The sequence below is a fragment of the Branchiostoma floridae genome, chromosome 8, assembly GCF_000003815.2.
Source record: "Branchiostoma floridae strain S238N-H82 chromosome 8, Bfl_VNyyK, whole genome shotgun sequence".
In the NCBI taxonomy this organism is placed as follows: domain Eukaryota; kingdom Metazoa; phylum Chordata; class Leptocardii; order Amphioxiformes; family Branchiostomatidae; genus Branchiostoma; species Branchiostoma floridae.
The window spans coordinates 11,238,561-11,260,698 of NC_049986.1; the positions used below are offsets into that span (position 1 = coordinate 11,238,561).

The following is a 22,138-nucleotide window of genomic DNA, read 5'->3' on the forward strand; positions in this document are numbered from 1 at the left end:
TGTCCCATTATCCAAATGGGTACACCTAGGGTCAACAGTCAAACTTTGGGCAAATTATGCGAATAGCTGGGCGTGTGGTTCAATATTGAATGACTGCGTTACGCCTTAGAGTACCAACAACAGAAACAAATACGCAAATGAAGCTCTTTGACAAAAGTTGAAATAGATCTATATATGTAGCCTCCAAAGCAGGCTCTATGACGTTTGTTTCACTGTTTATTTGTGTTGTTTTCTGATTATATAAAGTCTGTACTAAGAGCTACCTTTCTTTAAACACCATTGCGCAGCAACAAGTCTGAAGCTGTTTAATGGATAAAAAAAACGTCACCTTATATAGGAATTAAAATGGCATGTCATGAAGCCTTCTATGGAGGCTATAGCTTATCAGGAAGGGTTGTACCATTATAAATCCGGTTGGGGGTGCAGAACAAAAAGTGCAAGTCATGCGATTTAGCAAACACTTAATATCTAGATAAGGCCATGCCCTTCAAAACACGTTCTACAATGGGAATTCTATGCAAACTAGAAAGGCAACATTTTTGTAAAAATGCAGAATGTTTTCCCTGTAGCCTTTTGTAAAGCTAGGCACACAATACTATACCAATAGGCTAGCATATACAGTACATGTATATGTATTATGTGCGAAGGAAAAAAAGGGACACCTTACATCTGCTTGTCTTTTGACCAGGTCACTAAACATATAATTATAGGCTCGCCCTATGATATTTGTGTAGGATTAAAAAGGCCCGCCCTACATCTGCTTGTTTTCTACCAGGTCATTAATGTAATTTATGCAACTAGGGCCATTTATTGAAGTACTGTGACAATGAATATACTTTTGGGCATACAAAAGAATATTCGCAATTGTGCTTGACATATTCAGTTTCTTTTTGTTCATTTTTGTGAAATAGATGTCATTTGGAAAAGTCTCATAGGAAAAGTCTCAAGTAATTTGGAAAAGTCTCATTTGGAAAAGTCTCAAGTCTCATTTGGACATTAATAATGAAGGCTTCCCCCACATTATTGAGAGAACTTTCTGCATCAACAGAGCTGCGCCATACATCTACTTGATGTCTGTCCACCCTACATTTGCTGGCCGTGGAAAGTACAGACGTCATCGTTGACGTCACCGTTGACGTCACTGTCAGTTGTAAGCTCTGATTGGTTCGTGGCAGAAGAAGAACACACCAGCAAAGACATTGTGTTTTTTGTCCCTATCGGGGACAACATAATAACCTCGTGAAAAGGGAGTCAAAATCTCATCTCCATGAAAAAAAAAGTCCATGAAAACTTACCAGGATAACCCACCTCATAAAGTGGCCAAAAGTCCTTCAATTTCTGTCATTTTTATACGTCTTTATGTGCCCATAAACAGATAAAGAAGCACAAAATTTTCCAAAGAAAATAAGTTTTAATGCTGTTTACTCCGTACTATTTTCTACCCTCGTCGGGCACCTTACACGCATGCGCTGATAGTCATGTGATAGTTATTCGATGGTTTCTTTCATCATGATGGGATACTTTCATTACATAGGAGGGTCAGAGGTTAAGAATACGTCATATTTGCATTTCCGCCATGTAACTACGTTAGGTAGTGAAAGCTCAGTGTCTATAAATATCTAGCTACGGGAAATTATATTTATAATCATAACAGACTTTTCTTCAGACTCTTGTTTCTTTCGGTATCTATAACGTTATATATCCCATGGGAATGAGACTCTTTGCAAAAAAAATGCTAGTGAGAAAATTCCATGACCCTCGCCCCCTCTATTGTTATTGGGTGGGCCGACTACTCACTCTTTGCAGCCAGGGGCTGAATTGCGAGGAGTTTACAATAGGCGGGGCTAAATCGCAAGGGTCTGGAGCGAGCTGCCATTCGGCGCCACTCAGGTGACCTCAATACGACTGTCGCAAGTGTCTGGAGCGAGCTGCCATTCGGCGCCGCAGATTTCCGTTTCGTAAACCGACGTTGCCTTCGAGAAGCGTCGTTGCCAAATTTTAGAACCCTCGTTGCCTTTTTAACCGACGATGCCATTTCCGAGCGACCGATCTTGAATTCCGAGTGCTCGCGGCATGTTCGTGAAGTTTCCGTAGCTTCTCGGGAAGTTTCTATAATTCATGAGGGCCAGATCTTGCTCCACTGTGGGAAGAAGATCAGTAAAGACCTTCTCAGTCGGACTGTAACTCTGTCTTCTACTTTGCTGAGGTGTACCGAAGCGTCACATGACGATATACGTACACCATTTTGTGAGTAAATTTGGCCAGAGTGCCATGTAGATAGACTGGAGTCATTGGTTATGTAGGATTTTTCTCCGACTCTAACACTAACAGTAGAGGGGGGTGGACTGAAGTCACCGGATTGGAAATTGGTAAAGGTTACTGACCAATTCTGGACTGGATCAAGGAAGGGTTTGGGCACTTTGGAAGGAACTTTTAAGATATTTCTGGGTTGCATCTAAGGTTAGGGATAGAACCTGATTTGTACCTCTTCCACCCTCACCACATTTTTTGGAACAGTCCATTATTGAAGGAGGGGCTGGTAACACAAACAAGCGGCAGGCATTGTCATTCACGTACGGTGTTAGTGGAGTTGGGAGTCAATAAGTCAGAGTCTGACAAACTGAATCACAACGTCACCAACACCTTTTTTTCAGTAGACGCTAGAGCATATAGCAGACAATAGCTGTTGTACTTGTAAATGTACTAGGCTCTTACGGTCAGGTCGATAATGTATGTATGTATTTGACACTTCTCACATGCATGGCATTACATTGATGCACATGTGCGATCGCGACCTGATTCAAATGTCGGATTTACATACAGATGAAGTCTGGTAACAAAAGAAATAAATTTGTGGACACTTTGCCCCTTCTTACACTAATTCACCCTTCATGTAGACATAAGAAGTAATAACTTTGATACAAGCGCTTAGAAATAAAGCACATCGATATCTTTAATAACATGATAATATAATATATTTATTGCAAACTCATGCCCGAAGGCTAATTGCAAAAATACATGTATGAAAGTACAATGATGATAATGATATTGAATAGGGGTCATCAACTAGTGATACTTCTAATATTTCTTATGCATACTGTTGTATTGTCAGCATACCGATATCCCATATATAAATATAATGCACTTTAACCCAGCCACTCCAACTAACATCTGTTTTGAATAAAGAACAGTATCCTGTACAACTGAAAGTCAAGACCTGCTTATTCCAGCCTCCCTTACAGTACGTAACAGCACAACACATTTCTGTTCTTCCACAAGTTGCGAGAAAAGTAGAATAAGAAAAGGTTTGAGCGATGATAGAGAACCAGCGCCAGAGTCACATGCTTCGAGGGATGCAATTACCCACAATACTAAGAGTTCCGAGAATTAACGAAAATTTCACGAACATGCCACGAGCACTCGGAATTCACGATCGGTCGCTCGGAAATGGCATCGTCGGTTTAAAAGGCAACGAGGGTTCTAAAATTTGGCAACGACGCTTCTCGAAGGCAACGACGGTTTACGAAACGGAAATCTGCTTCGGCGCCACTCAGGTGACCTCAATACGACAGTAATTGCCCCGGGTGCGGCCAAGGTACTGTAGGTTTTGAACCACTCGCACATGTGGCGGGTTCTTTAACGTGCCCGGGGTGTGGCTCTCCCCAGACACGGGACCTCCATTTAACGTCCTATCCGAGGGACGACTCATTTTCACCTGAGTAAAGTGAGGAAAGTCGTGTTAAGTGCCTTTCCCATGGGCACAAGATCGGTAGCACGGCAGGCACCTCTCGGTCACGAGGCGAACACAATACCACGGTGCTACGCGACCCCACCATCTGTAGCTTGGACACAAAGCTCCAGTTACTGAGTATAAAAGGTGAACATACCGAGAAGAATAGCGCATGAACACCTGTTAGCACTCTATGCTGTGATTGGTCTTGGAGCTAATCTCTGGATTCGTGTCACTGATTATGTGGGTAACAGGGCGTTGGCTTCACCAGAAGACGCTTCATTCCGAAGGCAGCTAACATCAGTTGTTGTAAGGTCCGGTCCTTGTAGGAGTCTGAGTCTGAGTCAGGATTCAAAGGTCAAGAGGCATGGCGAAAGTAATCACTGTTTTTGGAGCGACAGGTGAGTTTTCAAGTGATTTTTCAAACCACTTGTTTCTGGAAATTGCAAACAAACAATACCGGAACACTACTTTCTTTCTCTCGGCAGGCTCACCCTACAACAGCGCAGACAAGTAGTCCGTCTTTCACAATATGTAGCCTCTACCAGGCACGTGCACCGCGGATGGCTGGTTAAATCGGAGAAATTGGACTAATAGAAGGAATAGTATGCTAGGGAAGTCGGCCGGTCAGAGAAGGCGCTATCCGCGGAGCCTGGCAGAGGCTAACAATGCATGTGTATAAAGCCGTCAATAACTAGATAGCCATCCCATCCACGATATTCTTACCAAAAACACCAACGTTACCAAAGGAAACTAGCAATGCTTCATCACATTCACCTGCAAGGCAGAAACAGGTAGAAGCCAAGACAATAGGTAGAAGCCAAACACTTTTAAAATGGGCCTGCCAAGCACTATGGCTAATCCCAGCTACATCCAGCTGTAATCCAGTGTACCATTGTATATTGTCACCACTATCTTTTTTCGTTCCTACGCAATACCTTTTTGCTAATTCGGTTGCACCACCGGAACCACAACCGGCCACACAAGAGTAAAGGTGGTATCTCATTGCACTTGGGGCACCGGTGCGGCACTACGGGGTTCGTTCACTGTGGGACTGTTGTGTTATTTTCGACATTTTTTAAAATATTTTTTTTATAATTTAGAACTTAGTTAGAAGACTACAAAATGCACAGAACGTAAGAAAATTCTTTGTTCATCTCTAAAATTCGTTGAGTAATCTTTCAAACCTCCCAGTGCCGAACCGGTGCCCCAAATGCAGTGAGATACCCATGCCGCAGGCGGGGCTTTGTCGAGTATTGTTTAGATGTAGCTGAAGGTTCATACTGGCTTTAGCTGGTAACCATACCATCGTGTTATTACAGCTGGAAAGACAGGAGACAGAAAAGGGTCAAAATGCCCCTTATCCAGCCTGTTGTTGGTGTACCAGTGCGAATGTTCAGGTACAGGTACGGTTCAGGTCCAGAGGATCAGGTTCCGGTCCGAACCTAATTGTCTGTGAAAACTTATGAATGGGCGATACGCAAAGCTATGGTCCATTTCGCTACTGAGGATTCTGCTTGGTGACTTCCACTGGCGTTTTAAAGTCCTAAAATTCGCTTCACTGATTCTTTTCAGGGCCGGACCGGTCCAACAATTTAAGGGAAAAAAACGATTTTGTACAGGTACACCCACTTTACTGGCTTATGAAAAAGTTATATAATCTCCAAGCAAATGCGGTGGAAGACATACATGTATAATGTGAAATCAAAGTCCTATAGGTATGCGAAACCTACACATTCTTGGCTTACAGGGACACAGGGAGGTGGAGTGGCCAATGCCCTTCTGGAGGACCCAGAGTTCAAGGTGCGAGTAGTGACGAGGAGCGCCTCTAGCGACAAGGCTAAGGCACTGCAGAAGAGAGGTGCCGAGGTCGTTGAGGCCACTTTTGACGATCCCGCCTCACTGGAGCGGGCACTGAAGGTAAAAATGTCGACCTGGTACGACAGAAGTACTCCTAACTGAAACTTGATATCATTCCCCATAACTGATGAAACTTTGATTTGCCGTCCTATTACCCTCTCCAACTTTTAAACAATTATGAAGAAGACAAATGAGATGCAATACAAAGCGTTCTTTTCTTTCATTTCTGCCCAGGGCGCCCACGGAACGTTTGTGATGTCTACCCAGACTTTCACTGAAGGTGTAGACTTTTATACTCTGGAGATCAAGCAGGTATGAGCCTTTGGTTGACACTTCACGGTCCGGTAGAAATACAATTATGTCATCAACATTAAAACATCTCATGGAGTATCTAAAGTCGCAAACTTGTAAAAGACTCTAATCTTCAGATTACGTTTTGTGGCCACAAAATCCGAACCAACACGTCCCATAAATTGTACAGAACCTGATAATAATCACAGGACTCACAGCCAGGATATAAATCTCTCTCCACAAAATTTCTCCAGTGTCAAAGACACGGGATGGTTGTTTGAAACTTCTGACCGTTTCCAAAATCACATCCGGTTGCTTGAGTAACTGCTTTTTGGCTTAATAGTATTTATCACTAGCGATAAAACGTGAACAAGACTCTTTACTATCACATGTTTATGTACGCACGTAGTTTCTCTTGATTTTGATTTGATTTTTACGAGTATCTTCTCCAAGGGTAAGGCGGCGGCGGATGCGGCCAAAGCTGCCGGTGTACAACACGTGGTGCTGAGCAGCCTGGATGCCGTAAAGAAGACCATGGGGTTCCCCTGTCCGATGTACGACGCTAAAGCAGAGATAGAGGAGTACATGAAGTCTATCGGCCTGCCGCTTACGGCCATCAAGTTTCCCCCCTACTTCGACAACTACCTCTCCCTCAAACTGATTACAAAACTGGAGGATGGGACTTTTGAAATAGGTACATGTATCTTGTATTATGATGCAGTATCATATCCTGGTATTCAAACCTATTGTAGCACCCCCACCCCCCCGAAGTCTCATGGATTTCCACAAAAAGCCCTGTTAGTTACAATAAATTACTATGTCGGATGTCATTTAGTTATTGACAACGCCGCAGTGACGTAGCCTCCACCAGGCCTTACCGCGTATTGTGAAATTCGGCAGAAAATGGGATTAATTGGCCAGGGGCTTGAGTCTAGGTTAACGTGATTATAAAACTGTGTGAAAAATCCAGTATGGTGGCCAAACTCCCCAGGCAAACTATTTTTCATATACTGTATAGTATGTCCGGTAGACTAACCATGATTGTGTTCTGAATTCTTCAGGTTACTGCATGGAGGGCGTTGCCATGCACGGCATCAGTGTTCCTGACGCTGGTTTTGCCATCAGAGCGATCTTCAAGAACAAGGACGAGTGGCTGGGTAAGACTGTGGGCTTCAGCGGAGACAAACTCACCATCCAACAACAAGCAGACATTCTCTCTAAACACCTGACACCTTATGTGTTCAAACCTACCCAGGTAAGGAGAAAGAACGTACCAAGGACTAAAACAAGGTTTCAGTTATCAGAAGTTAGTATCATGGCGTGTCAAGTGTTAATTTTTCGAGCTCAGAAAGACAACCACCCATTCATAACCCTGGACGCCAGACTACGACATAGCGGCTGCCAGGATTTACGCGAAATTTGGATCCAGCCGACTATAGATATAATTATCGGGGCATGTCTAGCATGGCTAGGCCGTCCGGGTAAAGCCAAGTAGCGGCCGCGCGGTGCTCTGGCATCCAGGGTAGCCAGCAATTCACCGTACGTCTTCCGAAAATACAGTGCATCCGAGGTCTGTGTGGATGTTTATCTATTTAATGTATCAATTCATCCCCACATCTATCCTTTGTGTTCACAGATGACATCGGACGCGTTCAGTCAACTGCCTTTCCCAGGAGCAAAGGACGTCGGTGACATGTTCAAGTTCTACCGCCTGGGTAACCCTGCCCATGACGTTGAGCTGACCCGCCAGTTGTACCCGGGCACCAGGAGCCTGGACCAGTGGGTGCAGGACAACAAGGAGACGCTGTTGAGCGCTTTAAAGAGCGCGTAGACTGTATACCGAAAGCACATGTCGCTTGAAAGGAAAGAATTCTCAGGAACGCTCAATGAATATGTTAGAACTAGAGAGGCAACATTTGGCAGCAGTTTAGCACATGTCCAGGAAACGTACTTTAAGTGGAGTGTCCATATCTTCAGAAACGTTTTTAACATTTGACAACACTCTGTAGATCTACTGATATTTCGTATGCACTATAGAGTAACAATGACACAATGTTTGCATTAATATTTTATAATCCTGGTGTTAGATATCGTTGTCTACATAGGCAATTGTAACGGTTAGTTTGCTACTCCATCGTCTGAATAAAGAAAGCTTTTCATAAGGCCATGGGAGGAAAGATCTTGATGTTTTTTTCAGTAACGACCTGGCTTCTCTGACTGTCCCTTACCAAATATAAGTCGCTGAAAAGTTATTGAGGGAAAACGGATGATGTCCACATAAGTCCGGATAGGGACCCTACCGATTACGTACAAGCAGTGATCATGATGATTGTACAATATAGGCTGCGACTAGCTACTCTTCAAGAGGTTCGCTCCGGCTGTTTTTTTTTTTTTTCGACGTGTTTTAGAATTTAGTCGGGCTTTCTATTTTATGTGCTGTTTTCATTTTTGGCCAGCAAACACGAACAGAACAGTACAAAATTGAAAGCCCAACGAAAATGACTAAAACACGTAGAAAAACATGTACAGCCGGAGCCGAACCTCTGCTTGGAGAATAGCGACCATGGTGTACACATAGGCCTCTCCGATCGAACGCGGCGCCCCAAAGTAGGCTAGAAAACATCAAGCATTTATACATAAAGTCCAATGTTCAACAACACGTCACAAAGTCATGTGAAACATTCATGACTCAACAACATGGCGAAAGTTATCGCTGTTTTCGGAGCGACTGGTGAGTTTTCTATTGATTCTTCACGCCATTCTGGCGTATGTAGTGCTGATACACATCCTAGATATACAATGAGAGTGCCAGGATCATTAGCAGCAACATAGCTTGATTGAATCAAAACTATTTATCCTGCGAAACCTAAATCTTCTGGCTCAACAGGATTACAGGGAGGCGGGGTGGCCAATGCCCTTCTGGAGGACTCTGACTTCAAAGTCCGAGTGGTGACGAGGAGCGCCTCCAGCGACAAGGCTAAGGCACTGCAGGAGAGAGGTGCTGAGGTCGTTGAGGCCAGTTTTGACGATCCTGGCTCACTGGAGCGGGCACTGCAGGTAAAAAGTCGGGAATTCGAAATGACATAAACAGTCAACATTTGAAAATTTATAGCATACAATGAAATATGCGCAATTGTTCTTAACAAAATGAATTTCTTCTTGTGCACTTTTGTGGTATACGAGTTGTAATATTGTCATTTCTAAGGAACGTTAGAACCACATTTACAAGAACAAGTATATACAAACATGAACAAGTTTTGCACGGTTGCTTTGATTGTCCCTCATTTCAGAAGGAGAAAAAGAAAGAGGAGGGCAAAGAAAGAAGAGGAACACAACAAAGAAAACAATATGTATGGTATGACAAAAGTACTCCATGAATGGAACTTGATATCTTTCCTCATCACAGTTGAAATAAATGTGCTTTAAGTGGATTTTTTGTTGCTCCTTTCCCTTTTCTCTCGCCAGGGCGCCCACGGAACGTTCGTGATGACCCAGTATGCCATTGAACGCCCAGATTTCTACCAACTGGAGATTAAGCAGGTACAAGACTTGGTTGACACAATTTTAAGCTCACATGATTTTGTTCACCACAGCCAAAGCATTCGGCAAATTGTACGCCCCTGTGGTCTTGTCATCATACTGTTGTACTTGACGTCTACTCTATTACTTCAAAATATAACGAAAGCATGATTTACAGAACTGCCTGGAGAACTAACTGTATGCCGGTGCGCCACGCTCCCTAAGGAGCATGCGGAGCTGAGTGCGTGAGTATGACCCCATCCCCACCCCAAAGTTCATGCTTTATTCGTAGCAATACAAAATTACAACTGAACGAGACTCTTTGTTATCACATATTTACATATGGTCTTCGAATTTTCTAATCCTAGGGTAAGGCTGTGGCGGATGCGGCAAAAGCAGCCGGTGTGCAACACGTGGTGTTCAGCAGCCTGGATGCCGTCCAGAAGACCATGGGGTTCCCCTGTCTGCTCTACGACTCGAAGGCACACGTCGAGGAGTACATGAAGTCTATCGGCCTGCCGGTCACCATTGTGAAGTACCCCCTCTACTACGAGAGCTACCTTTCACTCCGCCTTGTGAAGAAACTGAAAGATGAGACCTATAAAATAGGTTTGTAGGAGTTCTAATTGTTGTCCATTTCAAGCCCCCGACGTTTGTAGACAAACTCTTTCTGACATCCAAGGCTACATAAGTCTAAGAACCCTGTGTACTGCTATGCAAGAAATTGAAGAGGTGACTTTATGATCTATATATATGATACAAATCCATGACACGTATACAGAAGAAGACCAAGAATGTATGCATATGTTGGTGACTTTCAGTCCTTCGATATATTCCCATTGTCTAAAATGACCGGTTTTGTTGCGTAGAGAGCCACGCCACGTGAGTTGTACTTACCATGTCAGGTATATATCCCGCTATAGTTAGTAGAAACGGAACAGTGACTATTGTTTGCCTTGTACTGAATTCTCCAGGTTACGCCATAGAAGGCGCTGCAATACACGGTGTCAGCGTTACTGACATGGGATTTGCCCTCAGAGAGATCTTCAAGAACAAGGACGAGTGGCTGGGCCGGACTGTCGGCTTCAGCGGAGACAAACTCACCATCCAGCAACACGCGGACATTCTCTCCAAGCACCTGGCACCGAACCTTTTCAAACCGACCAAGGTAAGCGGGGGTAAACGTACTAAAGTTTAATGTTTGCCACTGTAGCATACGTATGTGTGCATGCATTCATGTTAATGGCTCCAAAGCATCAATTATACCATCCGTTTATCCTTAATGTTCACAGATGACGGTGGACGAGTTCAGCAACCTGCCGTTCCAAGGAGCGAAGCACTTCGGCGACATGTTCAAGTTTTGGCGCCTGGGTAACCCCGACCATGACGCTGAGCTGACCCGCCAGCTGTACCCGGGCACCAGGAGCTTCGACCAGTGGGTGCAGGACAACAAGGGGGCGCTGTTGAGCGCTATGGCAAACAAAATGTAGAAATATACATGTAGTATGTGTACTGTAGTCACATGCATGTTTGGAAGAAAATAATTCTCAGTAACGTTCAGTGAATATGGTAAATTTACTGCTTATTGCAACAGTACCGCTGTCTGAAAAATTACGTCATTCTATATAGGTGATGAGAAATGAATATGAACTGACAAGTTTGGGGACTTATGAAAACTTTATGTTTCAAAAAATATTCTTTAACATTGGACAAAACTCTGTACCGATACTCATATCCGCTGCAAAGTAACAATGATATTATGATAGATCATTTACTTTAATAGTTGTTGGTTTGGGCCACAATTACAATGTATTAGATTTCGTTGTCTCACATAACCAATTGTGGAAGTTTATTTGCTTTTGAATAAAGATGATGCCTTGGGATGAAAGATCGTGATGTTTTCTGAGTAACGGCATGGCTTCTCCAAATGCCCCTTACCCATCATGATAAGCAGATCAACAGCTGTTGAGGGAAACAGATGATTCACATATCTTCCTACTAGTCTTCATAATATGCGTGAAGGCGTCTTTTACAACCATTTCTTGCGCTGTAATCCTAATGTCTTGCATATTTTCACATTTTCCACAACAAACAATGTGCAGTTATCGAGATGGAGCAAAGGGGTGTATTTGAGTCACATGGCGGTCTCTTTTATTGCAAAAGGGGCGGTAAATAAAAAACATCACACTTGCGTACTACCTCTTGATAACAAACTTGGTGTGTAACGCCTTGAGGCGGCTCACCTGGTATGCTGCACAAACAAATTTTAAACAAACACAGTTGGGGTCAGAAGCCAGGTTTCAAAGTTCAAGAGCATGGCGGATGTTATCACTGTTTTCGGAGCGACAGGTGACCTTTCACATTATTTTCAAACCATACTATGTAATCTTCAAGCTGCCACACATGCATGTACGTGTTCATATTAAATGGTAGCTCTCTGATCAGAAGCAGTCACGTAGCCTGATTGAATCAAAGCTATTTGTATGGTCTGACAGGGACACAAGGAGGTGGAGTGGCCAATGCTCTTCTAGGGCAACTAGAGTTCAAGGTCCGTATAGTGACGAGAAGCGCCTCTAGCGACAAGGCTAAGGCATTGCAGGAGAGAGGTGCTGAGGTCGTTGAGGCCACTTTTGACGATCCCGGCTCACTGGGGCGGGCAGTGCAGGTAGGGCTGTCTACCTGGCACTGTGAAAGTACTAGCTACGTCGACGCTGGAACTTAACATCGTTCATCGTCAGCGTTGAAATATATATTCACAAATTAGATTTTGAAGTCGTTTCTTTTCTGGCGATTGAAAGTGTCCTCTGTTTATGATGATACAGTGTTTATTTCTCTCGCCAGGGCGCCCATGGAACTTTCGTGATGACCACGAATTTATTTGAACTTCCAGACTTCGATTTATTTGAACTTCCAGACTTCGGACAACAAGGGGGCGCTCTTGGACGCGCTCTCAAACTGCACAGTGCAACATTGAACAGAGTGTCCTCCAAGCAGAGGTTGGGTCGGGGTAGAGTAGTGGCCAGGCCGCGAGATTTCTAACAGCCTCCTCGAGCAGTGTAGTAAGAAATCCCCGACACTGATATCCCCGATCCAACCTGTGCGTAAAGGATAAAGTATGTGCACTGTTTGAAAGGAGAGAATTCTCATCAACGCTCAGTAAATATGAAAACATTACTGCTTTATTGGCATCTTTCTCTAACGTTGATGATTAAGAACAGTCTACATGGTGGAAAATACATATGACCTGATTGGTTGTTTGAGTAGGCTAGGGATGCATGTAGATACCATTCTTTAACGTTTTCCATTAACACCTTTGCTCTTTTACTCAACTGAACATCTACTTATAAGGGATGAGGTATTTGCTTGGAGACCTTATTCTATTTCCTATTTTGGGCTTTTAGATCTAATTACATAGCTCATAGTATGTCATTAATTTCATAATTAGTTAGATGTAATTATGATAGTAATCATAATTTATGTAATCATATATAAGAAACATCTAGTCATAAGACCAACAAGATGTAACAAGACCTAGAACGAATGATGATTATACCTATATTGTACAACCTTCCTCTTGAAGAAAGGTAGAAGATGTATTTCTAATACTATATGCAGTTTCAACTGTTGTTGCCTTCTTGTCTTCTTAGTGTATAGAGTGTCTTGAGTATGTTAAGTTAAGACACAGGATAAGAACATCCACGAAGACGTCTTCAGACGCTGAGGACAATTGCTAGTCCAGGGATTTTTGCAGCACCTCCTTGTTCTCTGCCACCCACGTGTCGAAGCTCTTGGCGGCGGGGTGTAGCTGGCGGGTCAGCTCCACACTACGGTCAGGGTTGTGAAGTCGGTAGAACTTGAACATGTTTCCGAGGTCGTCAGCTCCTGGGAAACGTAGCTGGGCAAACGCCTCAGCTGTCATCTAGGAGACAATACACACGAGAGGGGGGATTTAGTCACTACTGACGTACGATATAGAATGCTACATGGAAAGCAAAAAATGCTCAGTTCCCATCTCATTTTTGGCGACACCTCAAGGACGGAGCCAGTAGTACATTGTTCTGTTTGACAGTAACAACCACTTCCATTTAGTCAATACTGACATGCGATATAGAATGCTACATGGACAGCAAAATGAGCTAAGTCCTATATCTCATTTTTGGCGACGCATTGTTCTGTAAGCCAGTAACAACCACTTCCATCATCAGGTAACTGACTGGTGCCTACGACAGTTGAATGATCTAGTACTACAACAGACTTACGTCGCTGGCCTTGAACACCTTCGGTGCCAGGTGCTTGGAGAGAATGTCTGCAGTCTGCTGGATGGTGATTCTGTCACCGCTGAAGCCCACAGCCTTGCGGATCCACTGAGCCCTGTTCTTGAAGATCGTCCGAACTGCAGGACCCATGTCTGCTGCACTGACGATGTCCATTGCAGCGCCCTCCATCGGGACTCCTAGAGAATTACAGTGTGTCAATTGATTGAAGGGGTATGCATGGGGTATGCCTGATAAACGAAATAGCAACTTTGGAGTGACATTACGTATTTACTACAACAATGACGGCTACCAATTTTACCAGCCCACCCTTAGCAATACAAAGATATTTATGCTTGACATTTCGCTCATCATCAGACAGTGCGGTGTAGCAGAAAGTGGTCAAAATCAACCGCTCTGTTGGAAACCCTGTGACAATAAAGATATCAATACAAGTAAGTACCCAATGGCCTCGACCAGACCTTTGTACGAGGGTATATGATCGTAGAATTTGGCAAAAGGGGAAATAATTGACCAGGAGGGAGTCCGCACCAGGAAGAATACCCTTTCTTTTCGAAGGTCACAAGCTGCACTCCTCTGAATGGCAAGTTATCTGGCCAATTTATTTTTGCAGCGGCCAATGGAGTCTCGTAGAGACTACTTACCCAAAACGTATGTTCCGTCCTTCTGTTTTTGTGGCTTTAGAGAAGAGATGTAGTTCTCATAGAAGGAGGAGTATCTGACGAATGTCACTGGCAGTTCTATGGACGTCATGTACTCCTCTATCTGCCCCTTGGCGTCGAAGTGAGGACAGGGAAACCCCGCGATCTTCTGAACATTCTCCAGGCCGCTAAACACCACATGGAGAACCCCGGCAGCTTTGGCGGCGTCCGCTATGGCCTTGCCCTACGTTTGATGTGAAAATGTGGAAATGTAGTTACTCGCGATTCAGCTAGCAAATCAGAGAAAGAAAAACTAGAAACAACAGAGGACAATTACGAATAAAATACTGAGGGGCCAGATTTTTGCTGAGCTACTTTTTTTTCAGAAAGGGTAATGTTTGGCTACAGTGTGGTAAATCGTATTTTGAGCTACACAGGGAAGAACAGTCGTTAAACATACTTGTTTGATTTCCCTCTCCTGGTCCATATGTTCCCAATAGTTGGTCAACACAAACACTCCGTGTGCGTCCTGTAGGGGAAACAAACACATGACGTCCATTACAATGGGCCATTTTTGCTGTATTTCACTTTTCACTATCCGACGTTACGACTCACGAGATACAACCATTCCCTCGGCTTTGTCTTGATCGTCACTGGAAGCTATACCGGATACAAGAGATTAGGCCAATCACCAAGAAGAGATTATATAATAAGCTGCATGACATAACGAAATCAATTTTTCTAGTACCAAACTGCAGTTTTGAGACGGTTCACCTGCAGGGCAGGTCCCAGCGTGCTTGGATCGTCCAGACTTGCCGTAACCACCTCGGCACCTTTCGCTTGCAGTGCCTTAGCTTTGTCGCTAGAGGCGTTTCTCGTTACAGCTCGGACTTTAAAGACTAGGAGAAATAGGATCGATTTTTTAATTTTTGCAAACTTTTTTAACGATCTAGAGGATCATTTCCTCGCTATTAGATTGAGATATTTTTCATGTGATAATTTGGTCGGAAAGTTATGTTAAAACGTCTTTAAAAAGTGCGATTTGGGGCATCCGAGGGCGAATTCAAATGATATGCATGACGTCATTTTAGAGAGTCGCGTTCTTGTAGTAGCTCTACCCCTGTCCGCTGTAATGGCGTCTTGTACTACCGGTCGTGTTAGTACAAAGTCCAGTGGACGTTATTGTGTCGCAGGAGGCCCACATGGCGTTAGCTGTAAGAATAGTCAGTCTACCGAGGGGATATCTATGCACAGATTCCCCAAAGTTAAAAATGACAGAACTGCGGCTGACAAATTGAGAGTCTCAGCGAGCTAGAAAACAGTGTACAAAATTATGTATCAAGTTTGTTCAGAGGCATGGTTCCTTCCGCGACATCTACGGCTCCGCACACTTCGAGCTCCGCACACTTCGAGCCCTCGTACTTCAACATGAACCTTGAGATTATATTGGGGAGAGCTGTGGGAGGACCAGAAGGATTATCGCAGGAAAAGTTCCAACTATTGACACCGCTGGTCTGCCGACTCCCAGTCACGGAACGCGCGCGGAGAAGGGTGAATTCGCCACTGTTTATCACAGCTGCAGGACGTTTATCTGTCACATACTAGTAGTAATTCACCCTGTAAATTTACCTTGTATTTCGCTTGTTCTGGTCATAACTGTGTTGCCATTATTGTGAAGTACTTGTACGCTTTGACTCCGACACAAAACAGCACAAATGATTCTTGGATTTTACATCTTTGTCGGCGTCCGGATAGATTTCATAACAAAGTGAACCGCTTATACCGAACTCGTAACAACAATGATGCCGACGCTGTCCCAAGATTTTCAAGCACGAAAATTTGCTGACCGTATTCAAAATACGTTGGAAAAATAGTCACTAGATTTTGTCATGAGTATTGTAGTTTTTGGTCTCCGTAAAACCAAGTTACGAGCGAATCTGGGATTTTTCGTCGTCGACAACAACAACTCTAAGAAAAATGGCCCCAAAAAAGATGGCGGCCGTGCGCTAAAAACCTCAGAGACTTTTCGAATTTTCTTTCACGGAAACACCAGTCTGTATGTTTTTCCTCGAATCACTAGGAGCTTACGAAATCTGTGTGTTGTTTAGTGTCTTAGCGGTGGACATGCTGTTGATAGATGAGTTAAAGTAGTTTGGTTTTGTATAAAAACTTCTAGCGTAACCTGAGCATGTAAACAAAGGAAAATATATCGAGGTTGCGGGACCACAAGCATGTACGTACTCGTTACTATGTCATCGATAACTCGTTTTTTTTTGCTCGTGTAGCTACAAACTTGGCACTTTTGTCGCTAGATTTTGCCATGAATATTGTAGCATTTATATGTAGTACTGATATGGTCTCCGTAAAACCTAGTTACGAGTGAATCTTGGATTTTTCGTCGTCAACAACAAAGAAAAATTCCTCACAAAAAAATGGCGGTCCCGTGCCATGCGCTATTATTTAACCACACTTTTCGAATTTTCTATCACGGAAACACCAGTCTGTGTGTTTTCCTCGAATCAATAGGAGCTTACAAAATCTGTCTGTTGTGCAGACAAATATGAGACAGAAAGAACAGTCACTCTCAAAATGTTTCACGGACTCGTCACAATCTGGAGGCGTTTAGCTAGCTATCGGCCGTGCTCACGACTAGAAATAGTCAGTCTACGACGTAACATCTATCCGATAAAAGCTTACAGGTTTGTAAACAAACACATACTTTGAGTGGGAATGTATTTTGAATCGCATTTCTTGTGGCAATGAGGTTGCTTCTCATTTTAAATCCTGGCGAACTGTACGTAGTTAGTTGCTCAGCTGTTGTATATTTGTACGCGACCGAAGCTTTAGTCCCGGTTTCGCTAGCAGACACAAGCTGAGACCGCAAAGAGGCACAAATTTCTGCGCTTCCGCTAGAAAACATCTTCAAATTAATGTACAGCATGGCCTCCTTACTGAGGATAATGTAAGCTAATGCTATCATTTGTGTATAGAAGAAGCGATGACTGTTTGTCCCCGCTTATTCCACACGCTACAATAATGAACTTTCTCCCCGCTTGCGTTACGCACGCTTGGTACGTGCATCAACTTCAAGTGCCTCTAAGATATATTTCAGTGGCGTGAATACGAACGAAATTCTCTTCAAGTGAAGTGAAGTATGTGTTCTTTAGTCGTGCCGAGTTTCGTCAATGAATTATGTTTCCTTTATAAGATACGGGTCTATCAAATGTATATTATTCCCCTAGTCAACCATACCAGCTAGTAGGGACTAACTAAAATGACGTCACGGCATGTTCCTAATTAGTTCCAGCAAAGAGCTCAAAGTACACATTTTTATGTCGCTGTTTGAGGGACTTCCGGACGGACAATTGATTTGAAACTTGCATTGACTTTTTCAGAAAAGATCAAATTTTTACATTATTGGTAGAAAATGCTACAGACGATTTCATTTCAGTTACACTTTAAAATCCTGGTCTTCAAGAAGGGCGTTGGCGACAGCCCCTCCCTGTGTTCCTGTAAGATTAACATGCTTTTATGTGTTCTTAAAGATACCAATATGATGAGTAAGCAAGCGACCTCTCAGCAAAGGACAACACAAAATGACAACACCATAGTCGAGAGTAATGCAGTATTTTTTAAATTTAATTTACATCAAAGGTTTTGCTTATTTCAACCAGTGATTTTAGTTCTTCTGAATATACCGATAGTGGGCACTAGCGACATCTATGATGTTGGATCTTCAAAAAACGCCTGTTAGAAGCAGGTCTTTGACTATTTGCATAACGCACTTGCCTCGATATACGAAAGGTTGATAGGACGGTGGCTTTGTCAGCGGTCATGTTATCCGCATCCACGTGCAACTTACCAAACAGACCACGGATGAATGATGAACAATCACGGTGACCTAAAAACCTCACAGTAAAATGTTTTCTTTTAGTCCTATTCTAGACCTATGGTAAATACTTGCCAATCACTGCGGGGACATCAGACTATGAGGACAATGCTCCTGGATAGTTTGTAGACACATTGAGCAGATTTTGGAATGTACTTACATTTCAAAGTCTGCTCAAACACGCATAACAAGTAACCAACATAATGCTGCTAATACTGCTTAACATTTCCATACTACCATTCTCATCAGACACAGTGCAAAGAAAATGCAATGACTGACATGATATTGGTCGACCCAGAAGTGCTATGTGTTTTGTCTGGACTCCTGTGTCAAATATTGTTCTGATAAGTAATGGGTGGATGTCAAAGTGAATGTCGACTTAGACAGATCTGGTCTCCCCTAAGTGTACATCTGGTGGGGGTAGTCAAATAATGGATTACCCCAGGCTCTTTTCAACCTCCTTTCACAGGCCAAAAGGCTATCATTTTGTGGGACTGCCTGTATAGTTGTGAGATTGCCAATAAGTTTAAACAACAGAATCTTTTTCCCCTGATATATCGAAGCTTTTGCTTATTTTTTTCCACCTTTAATTTAGACTAGAGTAGTCGCTTACTATACTGTTTTAGTCTGTTTTTTTCTTTTGTCACCTGCAATTAGCCCTTGGGCAACAGTTTGCAATAAACTTATTATCATCCATGCATAGGCGGTGCCAAATTGTCAGAAATTCAGATCTCAAACAGATAAAACGTTAGCTTAGAATAGCTACATTGCTTTAGAGGATTGTACAATCATTCAATATAATAGCAAGGCGAACGCAAGCTATTTCATGCTGCAAACGTTCTTTCAAAGCAAGCAATAGAAAACTTAACACCGAAATCAAAGCTTCTGAGTTGCCCACACCTGTCACTAGTGCTGTTCTCATCGAGTTCAGCCTCAGGCTGTTGCTCTATGATTTGCCCGGCATGTGACTCCTTGTCTGTCTCAATGGCTAGCGAGGCGATGCCTAAAAATGAACAGCTTCTGAACGCAGCAATCGTCAAGACGCAAAACGCTAACCGAGTAACAGACTGGTGAGTAGAGAAGCCTTGAACGGCATGCAACAGGGCCCGTTAAACGTCCTCTCGGTCGTTTTCATAGCCGGCACACATGTACATATAACATGAGTAGTTTTATACACGTCTTCTCAGAGACATTTCAGACTCACCTGTTGCTCCAAAAACAGTGATAAGTTTCGCCATATTGCTGGAAGTCTGTCAGTGTTGTCGCTCCTTGTTGAATGAGGCTAAAGGAAAGCTGGGTGGTCCTGCGTCGCTCTTCCTGCCCTCTCGGTAGCCCCTGACAAGTTAAATGTCGTTTGAATGACGTGACCTATTTTATACAAACGTACCCCGGTGGCATGGGATGTTCCATTGCACGAATGGGTAGGGCAGTCAGCAATGCAAACAAATATGCAAGTCATGCAGTATCACTATGGGACGGTAGTCATGCTGTTGCATGGAGAGTATGCAAATGAACAGTCTACTGCAGCATTAGCGTCGTATGCAAGTCATGATTGACTTTTGTGCCGCTATTTTCTGATGAAAAACGATTTTGACATATTTGTACCGAATAATTCTAATGAAATAATAGTTGAAATACCTCGAACATTGCCATCTTAAAACGCAAACTTAAGTTTCGCGGTCTATCTTAAGACACCTTCATCTGGCCTTAATCACTTCATCATCTTGATCACTTTGATTATCGAGAGAGGCAGTCAATGTTTTTATTATCTCAGCCCACTTTATTCCGTATTGTTAAGTTGCTTGTATAGTCATTTTTTTTTTGTTTCTTATTCCGCCTGAAGCAGTTCCTTGATGCACAATTTTTTTTATCAATATTAGTCATAGCATATATCATCGATTCTCTTATCAAGAAATTTAAACCGAAAACAAAGAGTTTCTGTACATATTCTTGACCATGAACCATATCCATTTCACATATCACAAGCTCCATTCTCTGCCACATACTATCCTTGTGTACCTTTATACAATCTCCGGGTTCCTGACTTTCTGCCACATGCCAACCTTCACTTTTGTAAGCCTGCCGAAGAAATTTGTACGCAGGCCAGCTCAACCATCACTTCCTGCCAGTCTCTGCTTACAACTCAGTCCGGAACAAACTTGGACCCGGGCCAGCGAAAAAAAAAACTTGAAAAGACACCAATACAAACAAGCAAACAGGCCGAAAACAATATCTCGGAGGTAATGATGCAATCCATGTACTTATGCATACCCAAGGCGATCTACATATATATGAAAATACAGAACGAATGTACTATATTATATCTGTATCTTTATAGATATGTAGACTGTGTGCATGAACAAGTTTAGAAAATAAAAACAACCGTGAAGACGTCTTCAGATGTATGACGAGTTATTGGCAATGTCTGAACTGAGACACTAGCTAGTCTAGTGCCTTTAGCAGCGCCTCCTTGTTCTCTGCCACCCACGTGTCGAAGCTCTTGGCGGCGGGGTGTAGCTGGCGGGTCAGCTCCACACTCCGGTCAGGGTTGTGAAGTCTGTTGAACTTGAACATGTTTCCGAGGTGGTCGGCACCAGGGAAACCCAGTTGGGCAAACGCGTCAGCTGTCATCTAGGAGACAGTGCATAGGTTAGAAGTGGAAATAGTCACATTTTGCATAGGCAATAAAGAGCTTACTCTCCATAATTTTTTTGGCGACACCTCAGGGACGTAACTATATCTGCATAGTCGGTATAACCGCCCTTTCGCGTATTAACACAACAGCTTAGGCTAACGTCACATTTCCAAAACCGGGACCAGGCCGAGCTGTCTGTGGAAACGAAAAAAATAGAAATGTATACGTAAAAATATACGGAAGTGATGCCCACGGCTATTCTCTTTCCGTCTTGTGTAGTCTTGTGTCTTCTATATCATACATTTCGTTCCCGTAGGAGGCCCGACAGGGCCCTGGTTTGGAAATGTGTCGTAGGCCTTGTAATTAAGCCGGAGCCAGAAGTACCTTGTTTGGTTTGACATGATAATAAATACTGCTCGCATTGAATGACTGATGAGTTACCTTTGACAGTTAATTGATCTAACATTACTACTACAACATACTTACATCGCTGGCCTTGAACACCTTCGGTGCAAGGTGTTTGGAAAGAATCTCCGCATGTTGCTGGATGGTGAGTCTGTCTCCGCTGAAGCCCACAGTCCGGCCCAGCCATTCCGCCCTGTTGTTGAAGATCGCCCGGACAGCAGGACCCATGTCTGCTGCACTGACCGCGTCCATTTCAGCTCCCTCCATCGGGACTCCTATCAACCACGGATATGTAAAGATTGATTAATGACTGAATATACATTTTGTATACTCTATAAATCAACATTGGAGTGGCATTACAACAATCGTTTCCATCCGTTTAAAAATTGATCCCTTCATTTCATTATATCTAAGGTTGAATTTGCAAGCCTCCTTGGCAGGGTTATGGATTGACCTTTTTTCTTGGCTTCCTGGTTGTATTGTATGTATATTGTATAAGTTGCTATAACCCAGTGATAATGAATATCAATACCAAACACCAGAGCCTCCTTACCCAAAACGTACGTCACATCTTCCAGTTTCTGTGGCTTTAGAGAAGAGATGTAGTTCTCATAGTAGAAGGGGTATCTGACAAAGGTCATCGGCAGTTCTATGGAAGTCATGTACTCCTCTACCTGCCCCTTGGCGTCAAAGTGAGGACAGGGAAACCCCGCGATCTTCTGAACATTCTCCAGGCCGCTAAACACCACATGTTTCACACCGGCAGCTTTGGCGGCGTCGGCTATGGCCTTGCCCTTCGATGGATATCAACGCAAAATGACAATATTTATAGCAAGGTCTTTGCCTATGGCCAATTGCAGTACGTTACAGTGGGTAGGGAAAGTATACAGATAG

The 22,138-nt window shown here is 43.3% G+C and overlaps 4 protein-coding genes across 5 annotated transcripts in view; 2 read left to right on the forward strand and 2 right to left on the reverse strand.

Annotated features, from left to right (window-relative positions):
- Positions 1–3,891: 3,891 nt before the first annotated feature.
- On the forward strand, positions 3,892–8,063 carry LOC118421573 (nmrA-like family domain-containing protein 1). The gene is made up of 6 exons (XM_035828918.1): positions 3,892–4,131; positions 5,481–5,650; positions 5,825–5,902; positions 6,335–6,575; positions 6,943–7,136; positions 7,518–8,063. The coding sequence occupies exons 1-6, from the start codon at positions 4,098–4,100 to the stop codon at positions 7,710–7,712; spliced, it is 912 nt and encodes a 303-aa protein (XP_035684811.1). The 5' UTR covers positions 3,892–4,097; the 3' UTR covers positions 7,713–8,063.
- A 362-nt stretch (positions 8,064–8,425) lies between these two features.
- On the forward strand, positions 8,426–11,288 carry LOC118421574 (nmrA-like family domain-containing protein 1). The gene is made up of 6 exons (XM_035828919.1): positions 8,426–8,612; positions 8,769–8,938; positions 9,347–9,421; positions 9,769–10,009; positions 10,375–10,568; positions 10,693–11,288. The coding sequence occupies exons 1-6, from the start codon at positions 8,579–8,581 to the stop codon at positions 10,888–10,890; spliced, it is 912 nt and encodes a 303-aa protein (XP_035684812.1). The 5' UTR covers positions 8,426–8,578; the 3' UTR covers positions 10,891–11,288.
- Positions 11,289–12,557: 1,269 nt separating this feature from the next.
- Positions 12,558–19,633, reverse strand: LOC118420631 (nmrA-like family domain-containing protein 1). Of its 2 annotated transcripts, none has more exons than XM_035827494.1 (7): positions 19,409–19,633; positions 17,779–17,825; positions 15,090–15,212; positions 14,776–14,844; positions 14,319–14,559; positions 13,660–13,853; positions 12,558–13,319 (listed from the first exon to the last, which is right to left on the reverse strand). In XM_035827494.1, exons 1-7 carry the CDS (start codon positions 19,440–19,442, stop codon positions 13,131–13,133), a joined length of 897 nt encoding a protein of 298 aa, XP_035683387.1. In that variant the 5' UTR covers positions 19,443–19,633; the 3' UTR covers positions 12,558–13,130. The 2 variants fall into 2 exon arrangements, with proteins under 2 accessions (XP_035683387.1, XP_035683388.1); XM_035827495.1 differs by having other exon boundaries at positions 15,090–15,204; positions 17,771–17,825.
- Positions 19,634–19,739: 106 nt separating this feature from the next.
- LOC118420633 (nmrA-like family domain-containing protein 1) overlaps positions 19,740–22,138 on the reverse strand; it is a 16,524-nt gene continuing 14,125 nt past the window's right edge. Inside the window, exons 2-4 of the mRNA XM_035827496.1 lie at positions 21,798–22,038; positions 21,326–21,519; positions 19,740–20,835 (exon numbers count right to left, since the gene is read on the reverse strand). Coding sequence (XP_035683389.1) covers positions 20,647–20,835; positions 21,326–21,519; positions 21,798–21,906 — 492 coding nt within the window. The 5' untranslated portion in view covers positions 21,907–22,038 and the 3' untranslated portion in view covers positions 19,740–20,646. The remainder of the gene's footprint in view (positions 20,836–21,325; positions 21,520–21,797; positions 22,039–22,138) is intronic.